Here is a 12,356-nt window from a genome sequence, read left to right on the forward strand (position 1 = left end):
GTCTATAGTCTAGTCTATAGTCTAGTCTATAGTCTAGTCTATAGTCTAGTCTATAGTCTAGTCTATAGTCTAGTCTATAGTCTAGTCTATAGTCTACTATAGACTAGACTATATATATAGTGTAGTCCAGTCTATAGTCTAGTCTATAGGCTAGTCTAGTCTAGTCTATAGGCTAGTCTAGTCTATAGTCTACTCTATAGTTATATAGTCTAGTCTATAGTTCTATAGTCTACTCTATAGTTATATAGTCTAGTCAATAGTTCTATACCCTACTCTATAGTTCTATTGTCTAGTCTATAGTCTGGTTTATTGTATAGTCTATAGTCTAGTCTATATCCTAGTCTAGTATAAAGTCAAGTTTATTCATGTTTCTTGTATTTGTCAGATCTGTTTCTTAAGTTTTTTTATGGTTAAGATATTACACTTTAGCTTTAGAAAGTAGTTCCGAAAAAGAATCGCAAAGATTTCAAATTATATTGGGACCCTTCTAGAGCTAGCTGTATTATTAATAAAATTCGGGCAATAGTTGGAAATTTTCATCCGTTCATAAGTTTTATAACTGCAAATTGTCCATTTATTCATCTAGAAATAAATAAATAATTAAATTCGAGGTAGAAATTACATTTATTACTTCTTGTGATAAATTCAAATTTTAGCACAATTTGCAATAAGTTTCTTTTAGCTTTCCAGCAAATTACTAGCATATGTCTAATGTAGACATATAAATATTTATTATCTTATAAACATAAATATTTAATTTCTATTGTGTTAAAATTATAAATGCATATTAAATTAACATGGAGGCAAAATATCAACAGCAATTTCTTGAATTTTCTTGATTAAAAAATTTCTCCTCAAGAAAAGTTTCTTCTTGTTAAACACAGTGACATATTCATTATTATTTTCCAAAAAATAAAGTTTTAAAGTTTTGACAATTGTTAGACTCAACAACAGACAACAATTTACGTTTATAATAAAGTTAATTATATAGTTATTTAGTTTTTATTTCTCTTAAACACTAGGGAGTTTGATTCACTTACACTTTTCATTGTTAACTCTTGGTTTGATTGTGCAACAACAAAATTGCCTCCGATTGTGGGGGAGGCTCAGCACGACTTGTTTTACACCTATTGCCACAACAACATTATGTTGTTGTTATAGCAGTTGTATTTGCCACCTTATATTAACTAATTTACCACGAAAACATTTTTGTTGTTTTATTATTGTTATCATTAAAATGTCTTGCTATTGTCAGTTTTTTTTTGAATTTTGTTGAATTTTCACGCAAATATTACATTAAAATTTCTAATAATGTATAGCAGCAGCAACATTTCTTTTACATTGTTGTTGATTTGTATTTTTTTTTTTTGTATATTTAAGTTTTTTAAGCTCTATACGGGGGGTAATATTTTTCCCACCGCCAAATTTTTTTTTAAAGAAAATAAACTTTAATTGCATTCGCATTTGTTTTCCTGTACATAAAGTTAGTTGTCTGATATTAAGGTATATATTTTGGTTGTATAATAAATTAATTATCATTTTTAGTCATAATTGGATTGAAACTGAAAACGAAAGATATCAAAAGAAATAATAATAAATCTAACGAAATATTAAAGAAAAGAAAGTGTGCATTAAATTAAAGTTTTCCGTCTTTTGCTTAGTTTTTTTTTCGTTGAATTTCTGTAAGAAAATTGATGATTAAGTTAATATTTAAGTTGGAGGTGGCTATTGTTTTTTATCTTAAATAAAATACAAATGAGATTTTGTATAAAAAATCTGGTTGTTTTTGAAACTTAAAACTAAATGATGATGAGCTTCATTTGTTATCTAAGTTTACAACAAACGCAATTTCAAAGGGGAGCATTTGTTTCAAGTTATCGTTTTTTTTTGTTACTTTACTGGTTCCTTTTAGTTTTTTATAATAATAAGTATTTAATCATATTGAGTTTGAAAAAGTGTATGTAATTTGTCAGTTTTTTTAGGTTTCTTATACTTATCAGGTTTGTTGCTTAAGTCTTTTGTTTGGTGTATTTAATTTCTATGAATTGTTTTAGGGTTTTTTATATTATTTCTTTCCTTTAATCAGTTTTATTTGTAAAATAGAAACTGGTTTCAAGTACTTTGTTAACATTTTCGTTTTTTTTTATATTTTTATGTTGTTGTAAAGTTATTTAAAAACAACTTTAAAAATGTGTCTATTTTTGTTAAGTAATTTTTTAATTTTTTTTCCAACAGAACTCAAATGTCATTTGTCTTGATGGCTGTACGCGAAATGCAATTTACATTGTTTTTTTATGTTGTTTTTTTACTACTTTGTGTTTTTTCTGTTATTCCTGTATTGTACCTGTAACTAATCATATTTTTTTATGTTTAAAGTGAAATAATACATAAAGGTCTTTCGGACATGACACAGCATGCGTAAAAATTACTGGAAAAAGTTTAATAGAAATAAAAATGGAATAATAAAATTATAAAAAGAATTATACATATCATTCTTTCAGCTTCAAAAATTTTATTCTTATTTACGGTAGAGGTTCTGGTTATTAGAAAGATGAAAATATTTGTACGAAAGATTAAAAAATTATTTTTCATTAAAAAATTTAGAAACTCATTTCAGTATTTGTTTTTCTATAAAATATGTTCTGTCACTGAATTTCATTCCGATCGAAATTTATGTTTTTTACTAAAAGTCCATTTTTTCAATAAAAATTATTCCATTTTCACTATAAAGCTAAAAACTACAATAATCTAATATTCATTCCAATCTTGAATACAGCACTTTAAATTCTGAAATATTTCTCATCCCATTCTAATAACCTGCCCCTGATACTGTTCTTCTATGCATGTGCTAAACCATCACATTATGTTCTAACATGATGTCTAGGCTGCGTGCCTCTTAGTCATTAGATGGACTTTTAAACTTGAGCTGGTAAAAATAAGAACAAACACACAGTCTGGATTCATTTGATTTCAACTGTGTTCAAATGAATGCAAGACAGTTTGGTTCAGTTTTTTTTTTGTGTTTTATTTTTTAATACCGGGAAGTAAACAACAATAGTTTAGAAAAAACAAAAGAGATTCCCCCCTTTTCCAAGTTTGTAGCACATTGACATAAAAAGAATTACATGCAAATTGCATGCTACATGAGAGCATAACGAGACTAAAGCTCATAACAAACACTGATTTTTATAAAAGAAAATAAGAAAAACTATAAATTTTAATAATCTAACAAACAAAATCATGAATTTAACATATTAACAAATTCATTCACAACTATTCATGCTTTAAATTATCTAAACTCTACTTAGAAACAGTTCTATTACTTCAAATGAAGTAAAGAAATTATTTTATACTTAGAAATAAAAAATTAAAAAAAAACTTAATAAGAAAAAAAATAAACTTTTCCGTTTAGGTACTTAGTTTCCTCTACAAGTGCATCTGATGATGATGATGATGTTTTGTCTTACAAAATTTTCTTTTTAACCAAACTTCTCATGGGGGCTTAAGCAAAATGAAAATTGTATAAATAATAAATTTGCATTTGCAGTTTTTTTATTTCTGATGTTTAGCCATTGTTTTATGCTGGCTGTAAGTATATTTTACGAAACAAAGACTCACACTTTAGTTTCAAAGATTTTCAAAGTCTCAAACTAATACAAAAAGCAGATACAAACGTACTTACCAAAACACACACACTCACACAATCGCACATACTCATAGTTAAGTTTAGTTCAGTTCATTGAGATACAATTTGAAACGCCTATTAAGCGGCGCAGCAGCAGCGTTTTAAGCTCTAACTATGATACAGCTACATTCGAAGCAAACTATTGTAAGCCGTAAACAAGTTTCAGTTTCATTTTGCTGCTGGTCATGAACGGTTGTCTAAATTACAAATAGAGGGGAGATATTTTCAAAAAAATACGAAAAGAAAATCTTTAATGAACCCCTCTAATGTTGCCGTAATAGTTTGAAAACGGAAAAACTAATTTAAAAATTTAGCAAAACACAATGAAATGAAATTATTGTGATTTTTAGAGTTTCCAATACACGGCCTTTTTTTGAAATGTTTATTAAACGTTCGGTCGGTTACTAGTGAAGTGTGTCTGCAGGAAATTTTGTAATAAACAAAATTAATGAATGGAACGAAATTTATAAAAAAAACAAAACATTTATTTTATGTTTTTCAAACAACCGAAATTAAACGCGTAAACATTAAATATATTTAACATGAGTGTGTAAATTTTAAAGTAACAAGAAATAAAAAAGCTAAACAGCAAACTGATAAAAAATTACAATTAGAAATGTGAAAACTTAATTAAAAAAGAAACTTTTTTTTACAAAAAAAGTACTTATTTCATTACTTACTCAATACCTTTTATATAAACCAAAGCTTTTGGATATTTAACCGAAGACTTCTTGCAAGTTCAAACATGTATTGCACCAAAGATTGTAACTGCAGTTTATGCAGAGAACTGAGAGGTTTTAAACCCATTAAAATTCCCAAAAAACCAGCACCTCGCCCTCCAAGTTCCTCGATTTTCGGACGTCTTAATGAAAATTTCATTTTACGCAGACGTGGTTCTAGTTCCCTGAAAACATTTCAGCCGCAGTCTCTGAAATGCAGCGAAATGTGCCAACAGCGTGATATGGGACACATTTATGATTTTTGCAAACGCCAAACAAACACACCATCACCCACACCTGTAACACAAGTACCTTCATCCACCTCGCCCATCTTAAGTAAAGATAAACCCGCAACACCGCCTAAACCCAATCACAAGGTTGTCATTTATTTCGGTGACTCTTTGGCTTATCGTGGTAAAAGCAATTTAATAGAAGCCGCCACCACTACCAAAGCAGCAAAAGTGACAGAGGAGGAAGTGGAGTTGGAGCAGAAACAGATGACGGCAATATTACCCTCAACACTAGAACTGCAAATAACTAACAACCAGGTGCAGAATGAGGTCATGACTGCCAATAGTTGTAGTGGTAGTGAAGCGTTAAAGAACGATGAATTACCGCCATACATTGAAAGTGTAGAGAATGGTGTGATTAATATTAAAATCGAAGGCAATTATCAAACAGCCACTGCATTAGTGGAAAAGGTATCAAAACCTACTCAGGCGTTGGTGGGTAAACCAAAGGATATTAGTGATGATGATGATGAGCAGGATGAAGAAGGCAGTGAAGATGGTGATGTCACCAGTGAACCATGTGATTGGAGTTTTGTACAGGAATGGAGAGCTCGGTAAAGTTTAGAAAGTTTAGAATTACTTACTACATATTAAGAATACTTTCCTAACCTTACTAACTAAGGCTCATCAATTTCATTATTTTCGGTTAAAATTTAATTAGAATATCCATATTTTGTGTTTTAATTTATTTTTGATCCATTAAGACTAATAATATAATTAGTTCTAACTGGAAGTTAAAATGTTATTGTTAAAGGTTGTTTGTTTATTTAACAAAACAATTTGTACAATTTCTTCCAAAAATCTGATCTTTGACCTTAAAGTTAATATGTTATACAATTTTGATCATTTGGATTGCAATATTTGAGATTTTTTTTCATTTAACCCACCAAAAACTTTCATTACCATTAAAATGCTAAAATCTACTTAGCACTTTTTTATTGGAGGCAAGTATTAACACAATCGCCAACAAGTCATTAGAAAACTCAGTCAATATAAATCACATATTCACGAACTCGGTAATTATTACACTATTTTTAAGCTGTTGCCAAGAATTGTGTAAAAATATTAAAATGAAAGTGTGATTAAAGTAATAAATCAATATATTTCTCTTAAAACTTCTCTCATCTTCCCCATGGAGCTATTAAACATTAAATACATTTAAATTAATTAAGTAGAATTGGAAATTAGTACAAAATACCAAAACAAACTTGACACATTTTTAATCCAAAATAATAGATTATATTTTCCCTAAGGCCTAAGAAAGGTTTTTTTTACAACAAAAATAACAATAACCTAAAAACATTTATAGATTTTAATAGATGGGTTTTGCATTTATTTAATCACTAATTTTTAGTATTAAAAGAATGCAACAACATGATGAGCCGCTTGAACTCAATAATAGTGTTATTAAAACCAATTCTTTTGTAACAAAACAAAATATTCGTAAAAAATAATGAAAAATATAATAAAGCAAATTTTTTATGTATCTTAAAGAATATATTTTTAATCATATAATTTCTTCAGTGGGCATGTTCTTTTGATTTTTATCTTCTTTTAACAGTATATTTCTTGTAGTTGTAATTTGTCTGTCTGTCAGTCAGTCATCTTTTGTGTTCTTTAACGTATTCATATGCAAATGCAGATACATAGTAGATGTGTATTTTAACTGAATCTGCTGGAGCCAGAGTTGAAGTCTAAGTGTGAATTGTGCTAGAGAGCTATACAAACAAAATAGTGACATAATTTCATTTTGATTGTCAGTCAAGTGTTAGAACAACAGTTAAGTTTGTTTGAATTTTTATTAAACTCGTGTTATTGCTGTTTTTGTGGAAGAGATGAAACAAAAAAAATATAAAAAAAACAATATGTATATTATAGTATATTATCATTTATAAGAGTATGTGTCTGATTGTCAGCAGTGAGCAGAGTTATATGTTTAGGTCAAAACTGTTTTGTTTTTAACGGTATTTCAATGTTATTAATGTGTTTGTTGTGATTCTTGATTTATTTTAGGCCAATTGGTAACATAAGACCCGATATAAATTCACAACAGAACAATGCTGCTGCTCCCTTTTCCTATACATCGGGTTTGCCAATAACACCGAATCACTCAAGTGCCAATATTTCGCCATTGAATGCTTCCGCACTGCAGAATCCTTCAACGCCATCTGGACGTATACAAAATCCAGCTGTGGCCACACCAGCACCAAGAATAGCCAAAGAAGTGGCTCAAAGACCTTTAATCCCTACAACAGTTGGAAATAGTATTGCCACAGCCACCCCTACCCATATCTCCTCGAATGGTTCAACATATTTTGAGAATTCTCAAGCGAAACTTAACTCCTCTGTGGCTTCAAATTGCAATAACATAACGAAGCCCATACCACAGAGGGCCGTAGCAGGACCTGCCCGACTCACAGTACAATCTACTCCTGTCCGATCGCAACAACCCATGTTAAGTGGGAGCCTAAATCAACAACAGCCTCAACTGAAAACCAGTACACCTTTGAGAAATTCGGAGAAAGCTATGGATTTCAGCACCGCTAACATTGGGATACCTATTGATTCGGGTTATCAGCATAGTCCCAACAACTCAACAAAACCCAATCATTCTACTCGCACTCATCATCATGAATTCCGCGCTTTGGAACGTGTACAAGAGTGTCATAGTTCCTCTGATGAAAATCGTTCATCGGGACATGCCAGCATGTCAGACACAGGAGGTCATGGTAGCTCTTCACCCGGTGGTGTTGCATTGGGTCCTTTGCCTGAAGATCGTTTAGCTGCCGGGGTAACAAATCGCAGTACACGTTCACGAACTACCGCCAATCATCCCAGAGCCAGGCATCGAGCGACGCCAGCCAAAGCACCTTGGAGTGGCAATGGTCTAGAAGACATCAAGTTGGCCATACAGCAGCTTACAATGCGTTCCCAAACTAGTACCAGCACCTATAGCAGTATCAGTGCGGGTTCTGAGAGTTCAGAACCAGCAAGACGTTTGGGACGCTATGCTTCATTGGAAACCGTGAATACTAATGTAACCAGTGCCGATGAATTTGTATGGGTTGACTCTCACAATCGTTTAGTCGAGTTACAACATCCTCCTTGGAGCCAGCATTGTATAATGAAAGTAGTACGAGATGGTCGCTGCAAAGAACAAGCTGATCGTGTTTCTCCTGATGCTGTTTCACGTTTGGGATATCTACTGCAAAGAGCTCTTGTGCGCATAGCTCGTGAAGTACAACGTTTATCCTCCAATCTTGGCTTGTGTTCGAAGCAAGAAGTTGCAGGTGCATTTAAAATTGTTCTCTGTCCAGTTTTGGCCGATTCCTGTATCAAAGCTTGTCTTAGAGCGGCAGCCATGTTTGCGGTACCCGGGGATAGTGCTCTTAAACAAAGTAAATCTTCGAGAGCTGGAATTCAGCTGTCGGTGGGAAGATTTCATCGTTGGATGACGGATTCTCGTTTAGGAAAGTTTATACATGAATATGCTGCTGTATATCTTTGTGCTGGCATTGAGAATCTGTTGGAGGAAATTTTGTTGCAATGTTTTCCTACTGACTCGACATCTCAATTAACTGCTGCGGCTCTGGAACATGCCATATCTATATCGGGAGATATGTGGGGTTTACTGCAACCGTTTGCTCATCTGAATGCTGGACGTATTGCATCGGGTGCGCTAACAATGCCAAGGTGGGCAAGCCAATCGTCTTTGGGATCGGGTACTCACCAAAGTGGTTCATCAGCTGGCAGCAGTAATATAAGTTTAGAACCTTGTTTACTCACCACCTGTGTGGGCAGTGTCAATGAGCTGAAGGAACTAACTTTAAGAGCTCAACAAAAATTTCAGCATTGTGCAATATCAAATGCCGCCTTGTCTGCTCTTTTCTATTTCATGCGGTGTTCGCAATTGGAACACAGTGAATTTGGTTCTCAGCAAGGAGCAGTTAGTGCCAACAACTCCAATGCTAACAGTAGCCAAAACGTGCAAGAACTTTGCTATGAACGAGCCTATGTCGTACTGCCTCCTTTGGTGGAATGGTTGAGAGTAGCATCGGCCCATGCTGAATATCGCAGTGCTGTTATGGTGGACAAAGATGATATAATGCAGGCGGCTAGATTATTGCTGCCAGGAGTAGATTGTCCCATGCGTTCGGTGTCACATGACGAAGAACTGCCTACAAAGAAGGCACACTTTCCACACTTGGCCACGGCTACACCCATACCAATGAGCATAAGTGAGGACACATCGGAGTTGGGGAAACGTGCTACGATTGCTTTGGCATTTAAACTAATGCTTACCGGAAGAGCTGAGCTGTTAGCACAGGCTTCAAACTTATTACCGCCTACCACCCGCTATGACACCCTCAATCATGCTGGTATGACCGCTTTAATGATTGCCAGCATACGAAATGATGAGGTGGTTATACAAGCTTTACTTGATGCTGGCTGCGATCCAAATATAGAAGTTCCTGCCATTGGTAATCAAAACTATCCTGCCATTCATCCGGATACACAGCATTGGACGGCGGTAACTTTTGCAGCAAGCAGATCCAACTACTTGGCTTTAAGATGTCTTCTAGAACGTGGCGGTAAGGTGGAAGGTGGTGCAAGACAAAGTGAAGATAAACATACTCTTACACCTTTACAAGTGGCCTGTGGTTCGGGTAATATTGAAGTGGTTTCTTTGCTGTTAGTGCATGGAGCAAATGCATTTCTGTCTACCCAACAAAAGGATTCAATGAGTTTTGCAGGTTCAGCTCAAAGGGGTTGTTATTGTGCTATTTCGGTTGCCGCAGCTCATGGCCAACGGGCTGTATTGCGTAAACTTTTATCTACCCCCATATCGCAAGGCTCCAAGGATGTTTTGTCTTTGGAAGAAATGTTGGCTGAGGGAGATAGTCCCAGTGCTCGGGCCACCACAGTGGCAGATCGTTTGGCAAATAATGAGATAGCAAACACTCTTAATAAAACTCAAATTAAGAGTCTTCAAGAAGCCATGTATCACAGTGCTGAAAACAATCATTTGGGTAAGATGTTTTAAAAAATCCAACATACGGAGTAAAATTAATATTTTTTTGATTTTTGAAGATATTACGATTGAATTACGAACACTAGGTGTGCCTTGGACTTTGCATTGCTGGATGCATGCTTTAGCGGCCGCCCATGAAATACGGCTTGATGCTGTTATCGATCAATTGCTGCAAGACTTCTTACAAGTTTGCCCCGACGACTATAGTGTTCAATTTGTTAGTGAATGCTTGCCTTTGCTGTTTAATATATTCCGTTATAGCAAGAATGAAGGCACCACCCTGTTGCTGGCTGACATCTTTGCCACTTGTTACGGCTGGCAACAGATCAAAGTTATTAAGGAGCCTGTTTCCCAGCCGGTAAACAGTTCTCGCATAGATCCGAAATTTGTAAATAATCCAGAATTAAGTGATGTTACATTTAGGTAAGTTAGTTTAATGCTGAGTACGGGTCTAACTTATTTTAAAATATTTTTTTGTTATTCAGAGTTGAGGGTAAAATATTTTATGGTCACAAAATCGTATTAGTTACGGCATCGCCACGGTTCCAAAATATGCTTAGTTCTAAGCTGAGTGAGGGCAGCACTCCCACAGTGCAAATCAATGATATACGTTATCATATATTCCAATTGGTCATGCAGTATTTATATAGTGGTGGTTGCAGTAGTTTAGAAGTCTCCAAAGGAGATGTTTTAGAACTAATGGCGGCTGCTAGTTTCTTCCAGTTGGAGGGCCTATTGCGTTACACGGAATCTAGATGTTCCGATATGATTGATATTGATAATGTGGTGGCCATGTATATACACGCTAAGGTAAGAAACTTTTGTGTGAGTGAATAGGAAAATAGTTAAAATTTTGATTTCTTTCAAGGTCTACAATGCCATTAAATTATTGGAGTTTTGTCAAGGCTTCTTGCTGCAAAATATGGTGGCTCTCTTGACTTATGATGACTCTGTTAAGAGATTATTATTTGCCAAAAAGATACCCAATCATGATGTGTTAACTGGTCTTCTACAGGCCCTACAGCAACGCATCAAGGAACGTAAGTCTATGGGCACTTGCAATTTTCGTCAACATTTAAATACCCCCTCATTGAACGGTTCATCCAATAATAATGCCAACACCTTAGGTGTAGGCCAAAAGTAAACAATATTAAACGAAATTTCCATAAGACTCTGTTAAATAAATAGTTATTTAGTTTTAGGTTTTTTATATTGATGTAAAGCTTTTTAAATCATTTAATCCTTTTAAGGATATTTAACAATATTAATTGGCCTAATGTCAAATGTATGACAATCGTATGTATGTATTTGTATGTGTATGTAAGTATTGTATCTTATTGTAAAGAACCTTTTTGTATTATTTAAATAATTTTAAAAACTTGTTCTTCCAAGAATAGAATTCATATTATTTATTATATTTTTTTCTATATATTTTTTTTTAAATTTATATTTATATGTATACTAAATATGATGAAAAATGATAAAAAATGTACTTTGGACTGTTATACTCGTACTATTATACTTTTATTTAAAAAATAAAAATAATTAATTATTTAATATATCAGTGCACAGTGTCGTAATTAAAAATAGTAATACCCTGTAGTTAGTCGTCCAAATTATATTAAAATAAATGTTATAAATTTAAAAACGAAATTATATTTATAATTCGCATATTTCGCGTAGTTATGTATATCTTTTTTTCCTAAACACATTTTAAAATTTAATCGTCAAAATCCTCTAATTTTTTCAAAGGAGGAAGTTGACTATTTTCACGGGCTGCTACAGATATAACGTCGGGTATATTATTGCCAACCGGAACAAAACCTTTATCATCGGCTTTATAGTGAACCACGACCTCTTTGCCATCGGCATCAAAGAATGAATAAGCTCCAGTTATTTCTAAGTATTCATGATCGGTACCCGGATTTTTGACAACTGCAGTTTCTTCGCGGAAACTGCCATCGGACCCACGATAATGGAAACTGTAAGAACCATCCGTTTGATGCTCCAAACCGGATTCTAAAATTTCCACAACTTCAGGTGATTTAGTAGTCAATTTTTTACCAACAACTTCCTGTTCATGCTTATCAGCGGTATTAACAAGTGAAGGATTGGAGTTGATATGAGTTGGTTGCACTGCTGGTACCACTACATCAGGTGAGCTTACTGTATCATTCACTGGAGCACCATAGATGCTGGCAATTAATGCAACTAAACATAACTTTTTTTTTAAATATATTAAACCCCGTTATTGATTTCTTATGTTTTAATTATTTATTTTTTTCCACACTTACATATCTTAACATGATGTTCAACTTATTTCAAACACAACTTATCCTTATGATCTTTGGAAATTAATTGATTGTTTTACTTACTCGACCTGCAAGTTTTTATACCCATTACAAGTAATAAAACGAGGAATTTATTGATTTTTGTTTTGCTCTTTTAAATTATATTTCGTTATATTTTTAAAGTTAAATTTTTGGCTGATAATAATTATTTTAGGAGCCGGTTTGTCACCTTACTACTAATTTAATTCAAATTGTAATTTTAAGTATTATTATGCCTCATCATTTGCCATTATGCATTCAATAACTCATGCACAGGTTCTGTAAATGTACCGCATTAAC

General features: G+C 33.4%; 2 protein-coding genes across 4 annotated transcripts in view; one reads left to right on the forward strand and one right to left on the reverse strand.

The window, feature by feature from the left end:
* The window catches only part of LOC111687469 (ankyrin repeat and BTB/POZ domain-containing protein 2), a 33,519-nt gene extending 22,232 nt beyond the window's left edge, over positions 1–11,287 (forward strand). For 2 of the 3 annotated variants that reach the window (XM_046951202.1, XM_046951201.1), the window contains exons 3-6: positions 6,708–9,724; positions 9,786–10,149; positions 10,212–10,536; positions 10,595–11,287. In XM_046951202.1, coding sequence (XP_046807158.1) covers positions 6,708–9,724; positions 9,786–10,149; positions 10,212–10,536; positions 10,595–10,870 — 3,982 coding nt within the window. In that variant the 3' untranslated portion in view covers positions 10,871–11,287. Of the gene's footprint in view, positions 1–3,847; positions 5,249–6,707; positions 9,725–9,785; positions 10,150–10,211; positions 10,537–10,594 lie in introns of those variants that run through there. The other variant, XM_046951200.1, reaches the window with a different exon arrangement.
* Positions 11,288–11,437: 150 nt separating this feature from the next.
* On the reverse strand, positions 11,438–12,153 carry LOC111687587. Its single transcript, XM_023450036.2, has 2 exons — positions 12,021–12,153; positions 11,438–11,947 (listed from the first exon to the last, which is right to left on the reverse strand). Exons 1-2 carry the CDS (start codon positions 12,030–12,032, stop codon positions 11,447–11,449), a joined length of 513 nt encoding a protein of 170 aa, XP_023305804.2. The 5' UTR covers positions 12,033–12,153; the 3' UTR covers positions 11,438–11,446.
* Between the last annotated feature and the right edge of the window lie 203 nt (positions 12,154–12,356).

This window comes from Lucilia cuprina, chromosome 5, assembly GCF_022045245.1.
Source record: "Lucilia cuprina isolate Lc7/37 chromosome 5, ASM2204524v1, whole genome shotgun sequence".
Taxonomy (NCBI): domain Eukaryota; kingdom Metazoa; phylum Arthropoda; class Insecta; order Diptera; family Calliphoridae; genus Lucilia; species Lucilia cuprina.